General features: G+C 44.8%; 1 protein-coding gene across 23 annotated transcripts in view; it reads right to left on the reverse strand.

The window, feature by feature from the left end:
- CELF4 (CUGBP Elav-like family member 4) overlaps window positions 1-22,943 on the reverse strand; it is a 1,336,489-nt gene that overhangs the window by 207,098 nt on the left and 1,106,448 nt on the right. For all 23 annotated transcript variants that reach the window (XM_068252050.1, XM_068252041.1, XM_068252032.1 and 20 more), the window contains one exon: window positions 8,990-9,069. In XM_068252050.1, coding sequence (XP_068108151.1) covers window positions 8,990-9,069 — 80 coding nt within the window. The remainder of the gene's footprint in view (window positions 1-8,989; window positions 9,070-22,943) is intronic.

A 22,943-nucleotide genomic window follows, 5' to 3' on the forward strand; every position in this document is an offset into this window, starting at 1 on the left:
TAAATGGCGGCATTCATTAACCCAGACACAGTTCACGCTTCTCATGACTTCTTTTTTCTTCTTTTTTTAAATACCTTTTCAGGATGAGGAACACATTAAAAAAAGTACTCAAAGTAAGTTGAAGCTAATGAAGGCAAACTTGATAGCAAAACTCTGCTGTGAGGGAAACTTGCTGTCTGCTGTAGCTCTGAGAAGAGTCACATGACGAGGAGGATCACATGATCCGCTGAGAATGCCCAATTTGATTGGCTGGTTATTTGCAGAGATGACATGATGGAGAGATTAGTCATCTAGGACGCTGGCCACCAGTGGCATAACTACAACTCATGGGGACCCCAGCAAAACTTTGTGGGGGCCCCCAAATGTTTACACCCCTTCCCTTGCCTACCCTTCATGGGCTTGGGGCCCATCTCACAAGGACTATAAAACAAATGTGGCCATAATGATCTGAACACCCACAACAAGTGTAGCCACAAAAACACCTGCTCTGAAGTATAGTCCCCTGTATCGGAGGAAGGGAAGGTTAGTAGTCGGGGGGCCCAAAAACAGATCTAGTGCCCCCCCCCCCCCCCCCCACGCCTGCTTCCCTCTAGTTATGCCCCTGCTGGCCAGTTGGCTACTTATGTGTCAGTTATTTTTCATGCAGTCTTCTTGACATGTCTATGTGAAATGTTCTGTAGAGAATCTGAACCGGGCGATGGAATAGTTTTTCTATTTTTAAATAATCGGTTTGATTCCAGCTCTCCTGACCATATTTCACTGTAAGGGATCAAAAAAGTCAGTTTTTTTTAACAAGAAGTAAAGGTACTAGTGCTACCCCATCAAAAGAGAGAAAGCCAGCAATGTCCTCTGTTTAAAGTTTAATTACACCCCCACAACATTCCATGCCAACTCTAGCACCATCAGTCCATCAATTAAAGGACCGCTACCACGAAAAACAAAACATTTACAATACATACATGTAAACACATACAAATAAGAAGTACTTTTCTTCCAGAGTAAAATGAGCCATAAATTACCTTTTTCCTATGTTGTTGTCACTTACAGTTGGTAATAGATATCTAACAGAACCGACAGGTTTTGGACTAGCCCATCTCCTCATGGGGGATTCTCAGGGCTTTCCTTATTTTCAAAAGCACTTAGTGAATGGCAGTTGCTCCATTCAACTGCCAAAAAAAGTGTGCAGCGAGCAGGGAGGCTGGCCAGCATCTTTGTATAAATCCTTTTCAGGGAATATCTTTATAAAGAATAAAGGCCATGCTGAGAATCTCCCATGAAGAGATGGACTAGCACAAAACCTGTCGGTAATGTCAGATTCCTACTACTTTACTGTAGGTGACAGCAACACAGGAGAAAAGTAATTTATGGCTCATTTTACTCTGGAATAAACTTACTTCTTATTTGTATGTGTTTAAATGTATTTTAAATGTAACATTTTTTGGCGATAGTGGTCCTTGAAATTAAATTGGTTACATTTGTTGTTTTGTGTTAAATGGTTGGGTTTGTTCCTGTTGAAACAGTACAATCTGGGGGCTGGGTCATTGGGCATTGGTGCTGGGCCACTGAGCACATTAGGGAAGGTGTCCACTTAAAAATCCTCTTTTTGGGTCTTTGGGTGTACCTGCATTTAAAGGGGGCTTAGATGCTTTCCTTGCGTTGAAAGACATCCATGGCTACAATTACTAGGTAATGCCTAATGATGTTGATCCAGGGATTTTATCTGATTGCCATCTGGAGTCGGGAAGGAATTTTTCCCTTTAGGGGCTAATTGGACCATGCCTTGTAAGGGTTTTTTCGCCTTCCTCTGGATCAACACACAGGGATATGTGAGGGAACAGGCTGGTGTTGTACTTTATACTGGTTGAGAATTCAGAACACGGAAATCTGCCTTTCAAAAATTTCTCTTAAAACATACAGTACGTAGAAACAAGGACAACGGTAAAGATGAGACAGGTGCTCAGCGGTCTCCGAGATACGAGAGCTTTCTGCAGAGACGAGGAACCTGAGACCTGACCAGAATACTGACGTCCTCCACCCCGAAATCAGCTACGGAGGTTCCACTGACTAAAGCCTGTCTAGAATTTCTAACTCTTCTTTTTAGCGGTGTCAGGGCGGGTAGCGCAATGGCCAGCCAAGGAGTTAAAATAAGGGGGTGAAAAAAAAAGTCTTGGGAGAAATAGATCTGATAAGATGTGCTGGCATGCGCAAATGTTTACTGAAGCGGCGAGGTCCCCGAAGCCATCCCGCACCTTGGAAATAATGCCTGAATGCCAGTTGCCATGGCAACACACCACGCCACCAGAAGTAGATCTAGAAACAGCAGGGATTAGCCGCACTGGAAACAGTGAGGTGCCGAGCAAAGCACATAGTCGTTTTATTAAAATAATATAGCTCGACATCACACACACACAAAAACCAGCCAGCTCTTCCAGCGAGCGAGAGGTTTATACACACGCCGGACGCACGGCCGGACGAGCTCGGTACATCTGCTGGAGGAGGAGATGGCTGGGACTTCAAAAACATCTTCTTTGTGTAGCACCAGGATCCACAAATTTGGGGAGGGCGCAGAAGATGAGCAGGAACGGAGCCGGAATACCAAATACAATCAGGGCTTTGTAGCAAGCGCAAGTTTTGTTTGTTTTTTTCTTTCTACGAGAATGGTATCTACCACATAGCTATATCAGGGAAATGCTGAAAGAGGAGGTCTGGCCCCATAGAATAGCGCCAAGATTGGTGTTTTGGACAGCAGCACAGGGGATACTAGTGGCAGCTCCAGAAGCAGTGCATCAAAGTGGTTTAGTGGCCTCTGGGAATGTGCTTGTTTCAACAGGGAGTCCTCAGGCTTGGAGAAGGGCTCATCACCCCCCCCCCCCCCAACCCGTCACACACACACACACACACACACACACACACACACACACACACACACACACACACACACACACACACACACACACACACACACACACACACACACACACACACACACACACACACACACACACACACACAATCTCGAAAAAGCAGCTCCAACCCAACTTGACCTTTATGAATGAATTTCCAATTTTATTATGCATATTCTCAGCTCCATAAGCACAGGACAGAGTAGTCACTACTCCTTAAGCAGCACCATGGACAGCAGCACAGAGCAGACTGTTAACTTGTCTAAAGCACCCATTATTCATTGCTGCAAATTTGTTTTATTTCTACCTCTGAAGCACGATGGAGCCAGGTAGGTGGAGACCAGTGGATGGTTTCTTATGAGTCAGAGCAGAGCATAAGTTCAGAGGCCAGTTGTAACACTCATGGGGGTTGATTCACCATAACAAATAGCATGCCTTATCAGAGTTAACATGCCTTACCAGAGTTAACGTGCCTTAGAGATAAAACACCTTATCAGAGTAGAATAGCGAGCACTAAAAACGTATGCCTGCTAATTGGCCATGATGAGAGCTCCACTCGTCCTGCCCTGAGCCCCTGCAGGTCCAATCACTTTAAAGGACATTATCCCTACACTTTGGTTGGCCCAATAGGCTGCCTTTCAAGTTTCCTGTCAAGATGACAGGCAGCCTATTGGGTCAATTAAAGTGCAGGGATGATGCCCTTTAAAGTGATTCGACCCGCAGGGTCTCAGGGCAGGACGAGTGGAGCTTTCGTCACTGCAAATAAGCAGGCATAAGTTTGTAGCACTCGCTATGCTTCTCTGATAAGGCATGTTAACCCCAACAAAGCATGTTAACTCTGATAAGGCATGTAAACTCTGATAAGGCACGCTATTTGTTAATCAACCCTACGATATGCAACAGCTTACTGAAAGCTTCACCCTATTCTCAGCCTGTATATAGCAGTGTAGAGCTGTGGATGATGAAAAGTGTAATGGTGAAGGGCTTTGCCTCTGACACAGGAGACCTGAGTTCAAATCTTGGCTCTTCCTGTTCAGTAAGTCAGCACCTATTCAGTAGGAGACCTTAGGCAAGACTGCTACTGAGTGCGTCCCTAGTGGCTGCAGCTCAAGCACTTTGAGCCCGCCAGGAGAAAAGCACAATATACAGTGGTTTGCAAAAGTATTCGGCTCTCTTGAAGTTTTCCACATTTTGTCACATTACTGCCACAAACATGAATCAATTTTATTGGAATTCCACATGAAAGACCAACACAAAGTGGTGTACATGTGAGAAGTGGAACGAAAATCATACATGATTCCAAACATTTTTTACAAATAAATAACTGCAACGTGGGGTGTGCGTAATTATTCGGCCCCCTTTGATCTAAGTGCAGTCAGTTGCCTATAGACATTGCCTGATGAGTGCTAATGACTAAATAGAGTGCACCTGTGTGTAATATAATATCAGTACAACTACAGCTGATCTGTGATGGCCTCAGAGGTTGTCTAGGAGAATATTGGGAGCAACAACACCGTGAAGTCCAAAGAACACACAAGACAGGTCAGGGATCAAGTTATTGAGAAATTTAAAGCAGGCTTGGGCTACAAAAAGATTTCCAAAGCCTTGAACATCCCACGAAGCACTGTTCAAGCGATCATTCAGAAATGGAAGGAGTATGGCACAGCTGTAAACCTACCAAGACAAGGCCGTCCACCTAAACTCACAGGCTGAACAAGGAGAGCGCTGATCAGAAATGCAGTTAAGAGGCCCGTGGTGACTCTGGATGAGCTGCAGAGATCTACAGCTCAGGTGGGAGACTCTGTTGGCCTTTATGGAAGAGTGGCAAGAAGAAAGGCATTGTTAACAGAAAGCATAAGAAGTCCAGTTTGCAGTTTGCCACAAGCCATGTGGGGGACACAGCAACCATGTGGAAGAAGATGCTCTGGTCAGATGAGACCAAAATGGAACTTTTTGGCCAAAATCCAAACACTATGTGTGGCAGAAAACTAACACTGCATATCACTCTGAACACACCATCCCCACTGTCAAATATGGTGGTGGCAGCATCTCTTCAGCAGGGACAGGGAAGCTGGTCAGAGTTGATGGGAAGATGGATGGAGCCAAATACAGGGCAAACTTGGAAGAAAACCTCTTGGAGACTGAAAAAGACTTGAGACTGGGGCGGAGGTTCACCTTCCAGCAGGACAACAACCCTAAATATAAAGCCTGGGCAACAGTGGAATGGTTTAAAACAAAGCATATCTATGTGTTAGAATGGCCCAGTCAAAGTCCAGATCTAAATCCAATCGAGAATCTGTGGCAAGATCTGAAAACTGCTGTTCACAAATGCTGTCCATCTAATCTGACTGAGCTGGAGCTGTTTTGCAAAGAAGAATGGGCAAGGATTTCAGTCTCTAGATGTGCAAAGCTGGTAGAGACATACCCTAAAAGACTGGCAGCTGTAATTGCAGCAAAAGGTGGTTCAACAAAGTATTGCCTCAGGGGGCAGAATAATTATGCACACACCACTTTGCAGTTATTTATTTGTAAAAAATGTTTGGAATCATGTATGATTTTCGTTCCACTTCTCATGTGTACACCACTTTGTATTGGTCTTTTATGTGGAATTCCAATAAAATTGATTCATGTTTGTGGCAGTAATGTGACAAAATGTGGAAAACTTCAAGGGGGCCGAATACTTTTGCAACCCACTGCAAATGTTATTTATCCCATCTTTCCTCCGGGTAACACACTATGGGCCCGATCCAATTCACTTTTTCTCCTAGGAGATGGTTTTTCATCTTTTATTTAAAATAACTTTTCAGTTCTGCAGTTGAAAAAGTACCAAAAAGTAGACAAAAAAGTACTGTCGAAATTATTCTGAGTATTTTCTGGCTGGCTGGTGGCTTATAAGGCATTTTAATGACAAGGTGTAAAAATCTCAGAGGAGAAAACTTTGTAGAAAAAGTGAATTGCATCGTGCCCATAGTCCCTCTTCTTACTTGGCAGTGGCATACAGTGATATTACATTCAGTAATAGTAGCAGAACTACAGACAGCAGCACACAGAGACTAATTTCAATTCCGCAGATGATGCCCTCGTGGAGGGAAGCATGGGAGAGACTGGTAACTAGCGTTCTTTGCACCTGCCTTGATAAGTCAGCACCCCTGTGTCTGAAGGAACCCTGTGGATTGCTAGAGTAGCATGCAGGACCTAAAATATTAATATATGAGTACTGTAGTGAGATTTCGGTGATAGTGAGCCAATTCTCTCCTACACTTGGAATTCTCAGTGAGCATCTAGACGATTTTATGCACTGTTTGTCTGCCTTGTTAGAGAATTGAGTTATCTGTTTTCTTAAGCTGTAATAGTCCATAGTCAGACAGAGACATAGAATGCACATGCATCTATTGTTACAGAGATGATCATATTTGAGATTCACCAGTTCTTAAATGTACTGCAGAATAGCAACAGCCATGGACAGCAGCAGAGACAGGTTACAGTACCATGGCCAGCAGCACAGAACAGACAGGTTACATTACCATGGCCAGCAGCACAGAACAGACAGGTTACAGTACCATGGATAGCAACAAAGAACAGACGTGCTACAGTACCATGGACAGCAGCACATAACAGGCAGCTTACAGTAGCAAGGACAGCAGCACAGAACATACAGGTTACAGTACCATGCACAGCAGCACAGAACAGACAGGTTACAGTACCATGGACAGCAGCACAGTACAGACAGGTTACAGTGCCATGGACAGCCACACAGTACAGACAGGTTACAGTACCATGGACAGCAGCACAGTACAGACAGGTTACAGTACCATGCACAGCAGCACAGAACAGACAGGTTACAGTACCATGGACAGCAGCACAGTACAGACAGGTTACAGTACCATGGACAGCAGCACAGTACAGACAGGTTACAGTACCATGGACAGCAGCACAGAACAGACAGGCTACAGTACCATGGACAGCAGCACATAACAGGCAGCTTACAGTACCATGGACAGCAGTACAGAACAGACAGGTTACAGTACCATGGACAGCAGCACAGTACAGACAGGTTACAGTACCATGGACAGCAGCACAGTACAGACAGGTTACAGTACCATGGACAGCAGCACAGTACAGACAGGTTACAGTACCATGGACAGCAGCACAGTACAGGCAGCTTACAGTACCATGGACAGCAGTACAGAACAGACAGGTTACAGTACCATGGACAGCAGCACAGAACAGATAGGCTACAGTACCATGGACAGCAGCACAATATACACAGGATATAGTACTGTGTACAGAAGCACAATATATACAATTACAGGACAGGAAGTGACAAATTCATGATATTATTTTCAATAACATTCAGCTGGTGGTCCTAAGGGACTTTTATACATTAGATAGACATATAAGGGGGTTTCAGGAATCTTGGCCATAACTAAGTCACAAAATTGAGACCATAAATGGGCAATGCAAACAACAATGTCTAGCACTTTGGGGATGCTGAAGTAGGTAATTTATTTGGTGGAGGTGCTGGGAAAGATTTGACACAGCCATAGGTGCCCATGTTGCCGATAAAATAGTGGGTGACCTACAATTTTTTGCTACAGATAGTGGGCAGGAAGCTATTTATAGTTGCAGTTTTGTATATATTTAATCGGGCATTGGTTGGGGTAGGGGTGTTACATAGGGTTAAGCATTGGTTGGGGTCAGTTAGGCTTAAGGTAACCATTTACTGTGAAAAATTTCACCTAATGCGATCTTTCGATGCAATTTTTATGATTGAATTGTATAGAAAATTTGCCCTTTATGAAAGCAATCGATAACGAATGATTCTTTGTTCGATTGCTAAATAGGATACATTTTATGCTCAAATTTGAAGAAAGAATCGTTCAGTAAATGCCTTTCGATTAGTTATGATCATTCATATTGCATTGAAAATCGCATTTAGTGAAAATTGTACCGTTAAAAGGCAACTTTAGGAAATGCTTGGGGGATCGGCCAAAGTTAGGTATCCGTTGGGGGAGGGCAGGTGGAATAGGGTTAGGCATCAGTTGGGGGGGTCAGTTAGGTATCCATTGGGGGGTATCGGTTAGAGTTATGGGGTCGGTTAGGGTTATGGTGCCCATACACAGTACAATAAAAATGATTTTTCTCCTTTATTTGACCAAAATGATAAAATCAAATGAAAGTTGAAAAGACCCTTTTTTTTAAACAAACGATTATCCCATTTTTTGTTAAAGTTCCGATCGGACATGTTGGAAAAATGTTTACATTCAATCTAATGGAATGATTGAACACAATTATCTAATCAAAAAGAAATGAAAATATTGGACCATATATGGGCACCATATGGTATCGGTTGAGGGATTACATCGGCCTGCAGTGTATGGGCAAGCAACATATCTCTCTCCGATCAGATTCTATCACAGAGCGATCTGTCTCATGGTCGATCTGCCCATACACCGCTGTATTTACATAGTGGATTTGCATCGTATTCACGCTGCATGCCATGTACACAAGCCCTAAAGGTACATACACACGTCAAGATTTTTCCAAACGAACGGTTGTTTGGACGTTTGAACGTCCGGTCGTTTGGACATCAAATCAGGCATGTGTACAGTCGGTCGTTCAGCTGATAAGACTGGATTTGACCGCCAAACGGATCAGTCAAAACTAGTCTTATCAGCTGAACGACCGATCGTACATACACCCGATTTGATGTCCAAACGACCGGACGTTCAAACGTCCAAACAACTGGTCGATTGGAAAAATGTGACGTGTGTATGAGCCTTAACATGACAGATTTCTGGTTGTATGTGTAACTCAAAGAACAGTGATTTGGAAAAGGCCAATATCCAGCGAATACATGTCCACATCCGCAGTTACATTAACAGTTGAATGAACAAGTTCTCTTCTGTGACTAATACAACAAAACATAACTTCAAACAGCCAAGGCCAGTCCTGCGGCCCCTCTCCACTGCTCAGCCTGCAAGCCATGTATCACGTGGCCATAGAGGAATAGTGCGGACAAAATTGTAATGGTAAATCTAACACGCTCTTTTCAGAGGACCGTGCAGCATGCTGTCACTACTCACCGGCATTGTTTGGCTCCCGTGTAGAGTGTTAATGGCCGCCTGAGCTTCTGCGTGTGATGAATATTTGACAAACGCACATCCTACGGAGGAGAAACACAAGAAAGGGTCACACCAGAGCCAATCACCAATGCTAAATCATCGCATAAAGGCAAAAATACTGTATAGATGAGTTGAGGCTCCTCTGTGGCAGTGCAATGAAGGACATATCTCAATGAGGCAATAAAAAAAGCTCTCTCTAAAAATAGTAGCTGTACTGAAATGACTTATACATGTGACTACTGATAGGTGTGTGTGTGTGTGTGTGTGTGTGTGTGTGTGTGTGTGTGTGTGTGTGTGTGTGTGTGTGTGTGTGTGTGTGTGTGTGTGTGTGTGCGTGCGTGTAGTGTGTGTGTGTGCATGTGTGCGTGTGTGTGTGTGTGTGTGCGTGTGTGTGTGTGTGTGTGGTGTGTGTAGTGTGTGTGTGTGGTGTGTGTAGTGTGTGTGTGTGTGTGTGTGTGTGTGTGTGTGTGTGTGTGTGGTGTGTGTGTGTGTGGTGTGTGAGTGTGTGTGTGTGTGTGTGGTGTGTGTGTGTGGGTGTGGTGTGTGTAGTGTGTGTGTGTGTGTGTGTGGTGTGTGCGTGTGGTGTGTGTGTGGTGTGTGTGTGTGTGTGTGTGTGTGTGTGTGTGTGTGTGTGTGTGTGTGTGTACACACACACACACACACACACATCGCTCCTCATAGCTGTATATGCATCTTGATTCACACACACACACACACACACACACACACACACACACACACCGCTCCGCATAGCTGTATATGCATCTTCATTGACACACACACATATAACACACACACAGAACACACACACAGACAACACACAAACACCGCTCTTCATAGCTGTATATGCAACTTGATTTACACACACACGCATAACACACACACAGACAACACACACACATGGAACACACACACACACATACACAGACAACACACACACACATCACTCCTCATAGCTGTATATGCATCTTGATTCACACACACACACACACACACACACACACACACACACACACACACACCGCTCCTCATAGCTGTATATGCATCTTGATTAACACACACACACACAGACAACACACACACACAGAACACACACACACAGACAACACACACACACACCGCTCTTCATAGCTGTATACGCATCTTGATTGACACACACACACATAACACACACACACAGACAGACAACACACACACACACACACACACACCGCTCCTCATAGCTGTATATGCATCTTGATTGACACACATACACACACACACACACACACAGACAAAACACATACACACACACACACACACACACACACACACACACACAACACACACATCGCTCTTCATAGCTGCATATGCATCTTGATTCACACACACACACACGCACACAGGCAATGTTTTTTTGCTAATATTGTCCATTTACAAATTACAAATTCCCAAAGTCCAGTTTATCTGCTCTGAAAGCTGCCATTGCATTTGATTCAGTTGCTGTAATTCAAATTAAATCTTCTAAAGAGCTCTTCTGAACTGTGTGCATGCTAGAAGCAGAGAGAGAGAGAGAGAGAGATCCTATTTAGCTCAGCTAGGAATGTAGCAAACAGAGGAATGTGAACAAAAAATAATGTTATCTCCTCTTCAGATGCAGATCATAAGCTGAAGGGGCTTTCCAGTGCAGAGCAAACTGCTGTGTTTAACTGTGTGAATGCTGTACTGCAATCTTAATGCTGTATGCAACTTTTTAGAGCAAAGAAGTGCTGAGTTCCAGACCATTTTCTGCTAGGAAAGTGTTTTATAGGTTGAATTTCCTATCCGTGAGGGTCACACTGTAGTCACTTCCTGTCTGAGTCAGAACTGAGTCAGCCACTTACATACCTTTTATTTAACTCTTTCAGGCAGAGAAAGAAAAAAAGGAACACAGCAGTTATTTGTGTGGAAGGCACTGTACATGCACATGTCTATCTCATCATGTCACACGTCACTTCGGGTATCCTTTAAAGCCTACACAGGGGCGTAACAATAGATCCTGCAAGGGTTGCAGCCGTAGGGGGCCCAGAAGCCGCAGGGGGCCTCATGGAGTGAGAAGTTTATTTTCCCTGTCCTGAGAGACTGACAACTAAGGGCGCAAAGAGAAAAAAACTTTCTGCTCTCTGCACAATTGCTGTAATGACTGCATCTGTTCAGCCACGGACTGATAAGGAATCAGGCAAAGATTTGTAGACAGTCCCTAATCAGTGTTCAGCAGGGTCTTGTGCGCAAAGTTCTGCCCCCAACCTCGCAACCCTTCCCCAAGTGCTGTGAACTGTAGTGATGCTTGATGAGTCTGGGCATTGAGAGAAAAACGCTTTCTGCTCTCTGCACAACTGTTCTAATGACTGCATCAGCGCAGTCACTGATAAGCAATCATACATACAACGAAGGTGGGGGGGGGGGCATTTAAAGTTTTGCAGGGGGGGCCCAGTGATTTCTAGTTACACCCCTGAGCCTACAGTCTTCAGTCTGTGCCACACCTCCTTGTGGTGTGAACAACAGGATGATGCAATCCAGGCAGGAGCAGGCATACCTAGAATGTGTGCTGCTTCTAACTTCCTCAAACTTGATATTTCTGGTCATGTGATCAAAAGTTTACCATAAGATGGGATTTTTAGTTCAGGAGCTTCATTCCATCTAAAAACAGAAAACGTTTCGGCGCTCTGATTACCGAGCTGTTAGATGGTGTTTCTGGATGTGTGCCTAGAAATAAGTACTCTGAGTTCACTAACACTTTAATGATTAATCTCAAAATGTAAACAAAGAAAATCAGCCAAACCGTTCCAGGAGATGAGAGTATCTATCAAGAACCACCGCAGTATGCAAATATTTATAAAATCCAACATTTTGTACAATATATTCCTTCTGCATTAACCAGTTATGCCATTGTTCGGCAATGATTGAGCAAGGAGGAATAACATTACATATATTCATGGCAGTGGCGTAGCGAAGGAGCTATGGCCCTCAGTGAAAGTTTTTTACAATGCCCCCCCCCCCTCCCAAGCACTCTATACACAACAATTGATACGGTGCACCAAAACCTGCCAAGGACAACCACAGTGTCAGAGGAGTAAGAAGGGGATAGGGAACAGTTTGTTAATGATTACTACTATATAAGGCATCTATAGGAGTGATTATTACCAGCACAGGACCAATAGATGAGCTAATACTGCAGTTGAGGGAGGGCCCCTCGGCCCTGGTATGGGCGTAACATCTGCACCCCCAATTGCTACGCCCCTGATTCATGGCATACTTGTTACGCACTTTGCACAATATGTCCCTTCACTTTTGTTTATTTTTTATCTCACTTTTTTCCGTTTAAAGCAGATTTCTATTGTAAAATTAAAACCTACATTATCAGCACAGGCAGCAGACGTTGTAACAGAGTAGCAGGAAAAAATGTCTAATGCCTGGTACACACCATGCAATTTCACATCAGAAGGACGTGTCGAGACGATTTTTTCTAACAGGTCTGATCTGATTTCCGATCGTTTTTCTGTTTGATTTTATATTCATTTCTATACCAAATTTTTCAGAAAATTATCGTAAATCACATAAGCTGACCATTTGTGCCATAAATTTCAGGCTTTCTTGTTTATTCACACTCCTTAAAAAAAAACAAAAAAAAACTGCCATGGCAGTTTTCTGTCTTTGCAAATACTGCTAAGAGATTGTGTCATCTACCTCTGTGAACATGGATGCTCTCTAGGAAATAACTGTGGCCTTTTCCTCATTTGTTAGGAGGGCTTCTCTAGTTCACAGTCCTTCCCTTGTCTATAAAACTGTCCTCATCATGAGTTCTGAGGGCCCGTTTCCACTAGCCACCGCGTGCGGCTGCAAGATGCGCGGTGGCACTTCCTGCTCTGCGGGAAAGCAGACGAATCCCTTGAGCCGTGCCATGTACGGCTATGGGATTCGCAGCCAGACGCGCGAAAACTGTGGCCAGTGTCGGCCGAATCGCTAGGGTAGTCGATTCGGCCGGTGGCGCCATAGTTGCCTATGGGAGAGTTTCCCCGTGCGATTTGCCTGCGGGGAAACTCTCCGAATTCGGCCCGGTTTCCGTGCTAGTGGAGACGGGCCCTGACGGATCCTCACTCCAGCGGGAGTCTGCAGCCAAATTGTTAATAATATTTACGCACTCCCCTTCCCTCTCTGCGGTGAGTCATTTGCATGCAGTGATTTAGACAGCAAGATATGGATATAGCAATTAAAACGCATCGATCGGCAGGCTCTGTGACCTTTCTAAGAATCAGTAAATATCTGTCGAGGAAACTACAGTCCCAGTAATTAAAATGATGAAGATGAGGCAGGGAGATGTTTGTTTAGAGGAAGCACGAGTCAGCCGGATGAGAACTTGGTGGAGGATCGATAACTTCACCGGGATATGCCCCTATGACGGGACTATGGGCCATTTTTCCCCATTGAGGTGGCACGAGTTGGTATTCTGCAGGGGCGGCGTTGCTAGCCTCAAAGATCAGTGGCACGTGCTCCGGATCTATTCTGGGGTGCACTGGATGCCCCCAGGCAGTCAGGCAGCGAGCGGCAGTACTCACCTTCGGCCGCTTGGTCTCCAGGTCTGCAGACATCTCTTCTGGGCTTCTACCCCTAATGTTTGAGAAGGAATCAGAAGCTAGAGCTCCTAGCGCCTGATTCTGAGATGCTAGGGGGAGAATCGCCAGCTACAGAGGATGTCTCCAGACTTGGAGAGTGGATGTAGGAGATGAGTAGTTGCTCCCGCTGTGCTACTCTTCTGAGAAGGGGGGTTCGGGGGGAGTAACAGTGAGGATACACAACAATGCATGCTCCCTATGGAGACTCCACAGCACTAGTATGCCCCCTAGAGGCACCATTTGTATTAATGGGGGGGGGGGGGGGGGGCATCATCCAACATTTTTCTGGGCAGGCCTGCTAAGACTGCTGTTAAGTTCATGTAAATCCATGACCACTCCTACATTCTGGTGCGTGGCCACACCCATTTTTCAGCTGGCGTGTCCATAGAGCCCCGGGTTTCTTAGGATCCTCGCAACACCCCTGGTAAGCTGTGTGGAAGGGTGAGCAAAGCACCCTCAGAAGAAAACACAGAGACAACGGGAGTCCAATGGTGTAGTACGTCACATAAAATATAAAAATAAAAATTAGGCAAAATGAATACTCACAAGGGGAGGATGCATAGGGAGCAACCGACCACTGGAAGCAGGTGGAGATGCAAAAACCCAACTCCACGCGGGTACCCAGAGAGGGGGGTGATGGTCTTGAAAAAACAGCAGTAAGGTCCTGACACATGGCATCAGTCACGTGGTGACCAGACTTAACCCTCAAAAGGAGGGAAACAAGCACAGAGGGGGTAAGAGCAGAAAAAGGGGGAGGTGGCTTACCTCAATAATGAAGACAGTAGACACATTCACACGCTAAAACCGATAGGCAGCGCTTGACCAGGGACGATGCTGCTGTTAGGGGAAAGGGGGCATTTGCCCCAGTGCGCCCAACAACTTCCAGTCTCCCTGTGCAGCTGAAATACCAGGTGGTCACCCCCGAACTTCTCCCAGGGTTCCTGCAATATGAAGCTGGGCCACACATGTCTGCACAGTTCCCACAATCCCTTGCATTGCCTATGTCTCGTACCAGGTGGCCATTTATTGGCTAGGAGCTGTCACCTGGTATGATCAGTGGCAGTGCAAGGGATTGTGGGGGCTGTAGTGCGGACGCGTGTGGCTTCCGCATCCCCTATGCAGCACTGTGAGTGAATTGCAACTGTTGTGAAAGTGGTGGACATGCACTGGCCAGATCGGGGGCTAACTTCAGTGATGGTGGGACCCCAGGTTACCTTTGCCCTGTGCAGCTTAAACTGGTCCTGCACCTGACTATACTATTGTTAAGTACTAGAGGTCAAATCCACACACTGGGGGAAGAAAACAACAGAAGGTGAGTGTTGGCTTGGGTTAGTGATGCGGATAGTGCATTATTTTATTAGGGCTGGTTTTGGAAGCTAGAGTACAGGAAGAGGTTTAGTTTAGGAGGTTAGGGGTAGGTGTTGAGAGAAAACACAGTATGCTGAGATTAGGTGTCTATCAAATGCTGTATGTAGGGTGAGGAAGGTAGAGTTAGACATCAGGAATGGATTCACATCGAGGGGGCGTTAGGGTTTGGCCTTAGAAAGCAATTTACATCAGGGCAGGGCTGTCTGCAGTCCACCAGGACCATATCCATGCCAATGTTTAGGATGGACAGAAAAATATGATCTACTTGATGAACCACTGCCCCATCAATTAATCAGAGCTGCGCCAGACATGTGTGAGAACCTCGCCCCTTGAGTACTCCCCTGCATTAGGGGGAGGGGTTTAAGTTGGAGGAAGGTTATGGTTAGGCATTAGGAAGGAAAAGGGCATTATCTGGAGACAGTCAATCAACGGAGAACAGCAACAGAATCCCTGATGAAAGTACCATCACACGGCAGACATCAGAATAATGGTAACAGCATAATACCAATATTCAGGGGAGTATTTGGGTAATATAGAGCCCAGAGCAAACATTGAAATTGGGCCCCCCACTAAAACCAGCATCCTTTCTCCTGTACATGTGTTGTGGTCGCCTGTGTTTTCTAGCATGGAAAATATTACCTTTTTTTGGAAATCTCTTATTTCCTCTCTGACCTGTTTTATAACACTGTGCCAAGTGCACCCTACATACGTAAGTTAGGTAGCCATGTTCACCAGATAATACATCTAAACTGACCTGAGGTTTGAGTGAAGGGGAGGTATGGGGGCAGGCATGGCGGCGCAGCGCAGAGGCAGGTATTGGGGTGCAGCACAGGAGCAGGCATGGCGCTCATAGTGCTGTGGCACACATGGCTCGAGCCATGCCTGCACCCCTCTAGATACGCCTCTGCCAATATTCTATTGGCATTACCAAATGTCCTTTCTGGGATGCTTGTCCCATCTACCTTACATATCCCCAATATGCTTTGCCCTGGATTGTGACTAGAGGCCAATATATGATATCCTTTAAAGCCCAACGTCCACCTCATCTGGAGCAGACCTGGAAGTACTTGGAAACACCCTAAAGACACCACACTTCAGTAAATTGTACTTTGTGGATCATGGCTCGTTGGGTTCCACTTTATCGTGCTTTAAACTGATCTTCTAGAACTAGCCTTGACGTCAGCTGACATCCCTCTCAGACTCTTAATGCTTCAGTTTCAAGCCACAACTCCCCCTCCCCCACCCCTGCCGTACCTGTCCAGGCCACCTGACTACCACACGGGGGCGTAACTACAGATCAAGAGGGCCCCCAGCAAAACTTTCATGGACCCTCCAATGTTTACACCCTTTCCCTTGCCTACCCCTAGTGACCCTCACAGCCTGGGGCCCATCTTGCAGGGGTCCTAAAACAAGTGTGGAGATTGTAATCTTCACACCCATAACAAGTGTCACCCCCAAACACCTGATCTGAAGGATGGACCCCTTTATCAGAGGGAGTTAAGTAGTAGTTGGGCCCCCTTACAGCTCTGCCACCCCCCCCTGCGGTCACAGTGGCTGCTCCCCACTAGTTACGCCCCGGTTACCACACCCTGATCCATTGCTGTTTATGCCTCCATCCTGTAGGTGTCTCTATTACATTATCTATATACCATTCTGTGTATCATTGATTTTTTAGTTCTTGGGCTGTTGTTCATCCCACCTTGTGCTGCTAATGGCTGCCTAACAGAGGCGGAGCTTGAGTTTTCAGCGCCTAGGGACAAAAGTTTTTGCCTCCCCCCCCCCCTCTGGACAACATGGGTGTGGCCATGCATCAGAATATGGTCATGGTCATGGATGGAGTCAAATGTAGAAAGGTGATTAGATAGCCAGATGTGACCTTCCCCCTATAGATAGCTATATGTGCCCCCCTTTTAGATAGCCAAATGTGTCCACTTCCTCTGTGTAGATAGCCAGCTGTGCCCTCCTTTAAATAGCCAGATATGCCCCCCTTCTTCCTATTTAAATAGCCAGATATGCCGCCCTTCTCCCTATTTAAATAGCCAGATATGCCCTCCTTCTGCCTATTTAAATAGCCAGATATGCCCCCCTTCGCCCTAATTAGCCAGATATGCCCCCCTTCTCCCTATTTAGATAGCCAGATGTGCCCCACTTTAGATAGACAGATGTTTCCCGCTTTTTCTGCTGCTGTTAACGCTTCTGCACTCCTCTGCAGAGGGAAGGAGAGAAGCAGGGGCACTTTGGGCAGCCAGTGAGCCGAGTCTCACACACGTAAACGTGCTGTGCGCCCTAACAGTGCTGTGCCCAGGGACATATGTCCCCCACGCCCCCCCATAGCTACGCCTCTGCTGCCTAAATTATCCTGTCTAATAAACCAGTGTTCATTATTTATATTCCCTGACTACATTTAAGAAAATAAAAAAAACCAGTTGTCTTTGTTTGGAAACCAACTTTAGACTAGAAAGTCTTCCTCAATCATCCGTCTTGCCCACCTAGGCATTGTGGTAAACAGAAGCCAGCTGGCACTGTTTTCTTTCTCTTCCTGTAATCTGCTCCTTTCTTGCAGCTTTGGAGCGATTAATTGTTGTATGAATAAAAGTTTGCGCAGTCAATGTTGATTCCAGCTGAGGGAAAGTTTACGGACAAAGAACTTGTCAAGACACATACGTAGATCAGTGGATAAACTCTCATTAAATGTGATTTATCCTGGGGAGGTTTGTCGGATTACAGAATTTGTTTTGTGCTGGGAGACGGAATATTGTTGATCTGACAGTTCCAGGAAGTCTACAAAAATGATTCATTCGGTTAAAGGGGAGAGGGAGCCAGAGACGTTTGTCTACTTATCGTTGTGGTGTCTCTTGATGTAATCCTTCTAGTCAACATAAACCACCATATGGCCGCTGTTTGAAATTTAAAGGGCCCATCCATATACTGAAAACTAAGGTTTAAAGTGGACCTGAACTCTTGCACAAGACAGAAGGAAAACAGAGAGAAATGCACCCTGTATGTATTTAGAGAGTTTAGCCTGTCTAATTCCCCCTCATCTGTGACTAAGCACAAGTTGTAATTTGATCTCTTCAGTTGTTTCAGCTGACTGCCATGGCAGAGAGCTAATTGGTAAACACAGGATGTTAACCCTACGCCCGCTTCCATGAAAGCAGGAAGTAGACCCACTGCAGATGTATTGCAGGATTTGTATCAGCTGTAACAAACAAATGTTTTTTCTGTAAAGGTTGTTATGCTGTTGCTTCTCTTTTAGAGCAGAGAGGAAGTTCTGAGTTCAGGTCCGCTTTAAAAGGTAGCAATACACTTATAAATGGCAATCAGATTTGATATCAGATAGACCCCTGCCAGGCTAAATCTGATCTGAGAGTGATCTATAACTGCCACACACTAGGCATGGATGTTTAAAGGACAATAATACTGAAGAACAACAACAACAACAAAAGTAAAATAAATATTTATAAGTAAAATGCACCAAAAATGTACTTGTCTGCTATGTTGCTGTCACTTACGCAGTGTGTCCATCACTCATCCCCTTAAATTGTAAGCCTTTTTTAGGTCCTCCCTTCCCTTGTATATTCTACATGATCGTGTGCATCTTTCCTATGACTGCCTCGTACTTGTATTACTGAGCTTACCTCACCAGTCCAAATCACATGATCATGTATCTTGTACCCTCTCCCTTCCCTAGTGTATTCTACATGATTGTGTGCTCCTTTCCTATGACTGCCTCCTACTTGTATTACTGGGTCTACCTAACCAGCCCCAAATCACATGATCATGTATCTTGTACCCTCTCCCTTCCCTAGTGTATTCTACATGATTGTGTGCTCCTTTCCTATGACTTCCTCCTACTTGTATTACTAGGCCTACCTAACCAGCCCAAATCACATGATCATGTATCTTGTACCCTCTCCCTTCCCTAGTGTATTCTACATGATCGTGTGCTCCTTTCCTATGACCGCCTCGTACTTGTATTACTGGAACTACCTAACCAGCCCAAATCACATGATCATGTATCTTATACCCTCTCCCTTCCCTAGTGTATTCTACATGATTGTGTGCTCCTTTCCTATGACTGCCTCCTACTTGTATTACTGGGTCTACCTAACCAGCCCCAAATCACATGATCATGTATCTTGTACCCTCTCCCTTCCCTAGTGTATTCTACATGATTGTGTGCTCCTTTCCTATGACTGCCTCCTACTTGTATTACTGGCCCTACCTAACCAGCCCAAATCACATGATCATGTATCTTGTACCCTCTCCCTTCCCTAGTGTATTCTACAAGATCCTGTGCTCCTTTCCTATGACTGCCTCGTACTTGTATTACTGGGCCTACCTAACCAGCCCAAATCACATGATCATGTATCTTGTACCCTCTCCCTTCCCTAGTGTATTGTACATGATAGTGTGCTCCTTTCCTATGACTGCCTCGTACTTGTATTACTGAGCCTATCTAACCAGCCTAAATCACATGATTATGTATCTTGTACCCTCTCCCTTCCCTACTGTATTCTACATGATTGTGTGCTCCTTTCCTATGACTGCCTCGTACTTGTATTACTGGGCCTACCTAACCAGCCCTAATTACATGATCATGTATCTTGTACCCTCTCCCTTCCCTAGTGTATTCTACAAGATCCTGTGCTCCTTTCCTATGACCGCCTCGTACTTGTATCACTGGACCTACCTAACCAGCCCAAATCACATGATCATGTATCTTGTACCCGCTCCCTTCCCTAGTGTATTCTACATGGTCATGTGCTCCTTTCCTATGACTGCATCGTACTTGTATTACTGAGCCTACCTAACCAGCCCAAATCACATGATCATGTATCTTGTGCCCTCTCCCTTCCCTAGTGTATTCTACATGATCGTGTGCTCCTTTCCTATGACTGCCTCGTACTGGTATTACTGGACCTACCTAACCAGCCCAAATCACATGATCATGTATCTTGTACCCTCTCTCTTCCCTAGTGTATTCTACATGGTCATGTGCTCCTATCCTATGACTGCCTCGTACTTGTATTACTGAGCCTACCTAACCAGCCCAAATCACATGATCATGTATCTTGTACCCTCTCCCTTCCCTAGTGTATTCTACATGATTGTGTGCTCCTTTCCTATGACCGCCTCGTACTTGTATTACTGGGCCTACCTAACCAACCCAAATCACATGATCATGTATCTTGTACCCTCTCCCTTCCCTAGTGTATTCTACATGGTCATGTGCTCCTATCCTATGACTGCCTCGTACTTGTATTACTGAGCCTACCTAACCAGCCCAAATCACATGATCATGTATCTTGTACCCTCTCCCTTCCCTAGTGTATTCTACATGATTGTGTGCTCCTTTCCTATGACAGCCTGTACTTGTATTACTAGGCCTACCTAACCAGCCCAAATCACATGATCATGTATCTTGTACCCTCTCCCTTCCCTAGTGTATTCTACATGATCGTGTGCTCCTTTCCTATGACCGCCTCGTACTTGTATTACTGGAACTACCTAACCAGCCCAAATCACATGATCATGTATCTTGTATCCTCTCCCTTCCCTAGTGTATTCTACAAGATCCTGTGCTCCTTTCCTATGACTGCCTCATACTTGTATTACTGGGCCTAGCTAACCAGCCCTAAATCACATGATCATGTATCTTGTACCCTCTCCCGTCCCTAGTGTATTGTACATTATTGTATGCTCCTTTCCTATGACCGCCTCGTACTTGTATTACTGGCCCTACCTAACCATCCCAAATCACATGATCATGTATCTTGTACCCTCTCCCTTCCCTAGTGTATTCTACATGATCGTGTGCTCCTTTCCTATGACTGCCTCATACTTGTATTACTGGGCCTACCTAACCAGCCCAAATCACATGATCATGTATCTTGTACCCTCTCCCTTCCCTAGTGTATTCTACAAGATCCTGTGCTCCTTTCCTATGATCACCTCGTACTTGTATTACTGGCCCTACCTAACCAGCCCAAATCACATGATCATGTATCTTGTACCCGCTCCCTTCCCTAGTGTATTCTACATGATTGTGTGCTCCTTTCCTATGACAGCCTGTACTTGTATTACTGGACCTACCTAACCAGCCCAAATCACATGATCATGTATCTTGTACCCTCTCCCTTCCCTAGTGTAGTCTACATGATCGTGTGCTCCTTTCCTATGACTGCCTCGTACTTGTATTACTGGGCCTACCTAACCATCCCTAATCACATGATCATGTATCTTGTACCCTGTTTGCCTAGCTTTAGCTTTGTCCTATGCTGTATAACCTTGTTAAAGGGAAACTGAAGAGAGAGGTATATGGAGGCTGCCATGTTTATTTCCTTTCAAGCAATACCATGTGCCTGGCAGCCCTGCTGATCCTCTGCCTCTAATACTATTAGCCATAGCCCCTGAACAAGCATGCAACAGATCAGGTGTTTCAGACTTTAAAGTCAGATCTGACAAGACTAGCTGCATGATTGTTTCTGGTGTTATTCAGATACTACTGCAGAGAAATAGACCAGCAGGGCTGCCAGGCAACTGGTATTGATTAAAAGGAAATAAATATGGCAGCCTCCATATACCTCTTACTTCAGTTCCCCTTTAAGTCTGTACTGCTTTGTATCATTGTATGCATTTATTGTCCAGTGCTGCGTAATACATTAACCCTTTATAAATACAATAAATAAGAATAACTTACAGTAGGCTGTAAATAATCTGAAAGATCTGACAGGTTTTGGACTTATCCATTGCCTCATTGGGGGTGATACTTAGTATTTCATTTTTGAACTCCCTGTAAAGGGTCTAGACCAGTGTTCCACAACCCTCTCCTCAAGGCCCACCAACAGTGCATGTTTTGTGGAAATCCACAAAGGTAGTTAATCAGCTCTGTTGAGACACTAATTACCTCACCTGTGATTGTGTGTGGTTTCCTGCAAAACATGTACTGTTGGTGGGCCTAGAAGACAGAGTTGGGGAACTAGGGTCTAGACAAAAATGCTGACCAGCCTCCATACTTGTTTGCACTCTTTTAGCAGTTAGACTAAGCAACCATAGACCCTGAACAAGCATGCAGGTTAGAGGTTTAGTAGCCTTGGTCGGAAATCACGATTTCTGATTCAGACGGAATTCCGATTTCTGCAGATGACGATTTCCAATTTTCGTGGAATTTCTATTTTTGTAATATTTGTAAATAAAGTTACGTCATTTTAAAAAAAAAGTTGTTTTGTAGAATCTGATATATTTTGAGGGCATACGCTATTATTCGGACATCTTCTGTACACTTCAGAATTCTCCGATTGGCCAAATACTTCAGAGTCGAAACATACAGTTAAGTTAATTGGCTCCCCCTGAAATTGACCCTAGACTACAGTACTTACACTACATAATATAGACATATGGCAATGGTAGGGATTAGATTGTGAGCTCCTTTGAGGGACAGTTAGTGACAAGATATATATATATATACTGTACAGCGCTGCGTAATATGTCGGCGCTATATAAATACTAAATAATAATAATAATCAGAGAATGTAGAGGTTTACAGCAGAAATCAGCAGTTTTCGAGTCTTGTGATTGGTCTAAAATTTCTGTGGTGTTCCAATTTTCGTGGCACACATCTGCATGCTTTGATTGGTCCAATACTTCTGAGTCTACTGAGTGGCCTAAAATTTCCGAGTCTCGGTAATGCGGTATTTCCGCGACATTCAGAGATTTGCACTCTGATTTCCAATTCCTGCGTACCGTTGCAGGAAAACGATTTCCGACGGGAAACTCGATCTATCTGAATTCCGTGGCAATTGGGCAGACATTTGGGATTCTGATATCCTTTTTGATGCCAATACTTCTACACTAATAAATGGAGCATTTACGGCAGAAGGTGCAAAACAGACAAAAACAATCCTTGCTGCTCT

The sequence above is a fragment of the Hyperolius riggenbachi genome, chromosome 1 (genome assembly GCF_040937935.1).
Source record: "Hyperolius riggenbachi isolate aHypRig1 chromosome 1, aHypRig1.pri, whole genome shotgun sequence".
Lineage (NCBI taxonomy): Eukaryota > Metazoa > Chordata > Amphibia > Anura > Hyperoliidae > Hyperolius > Hyperolius riggenbachi.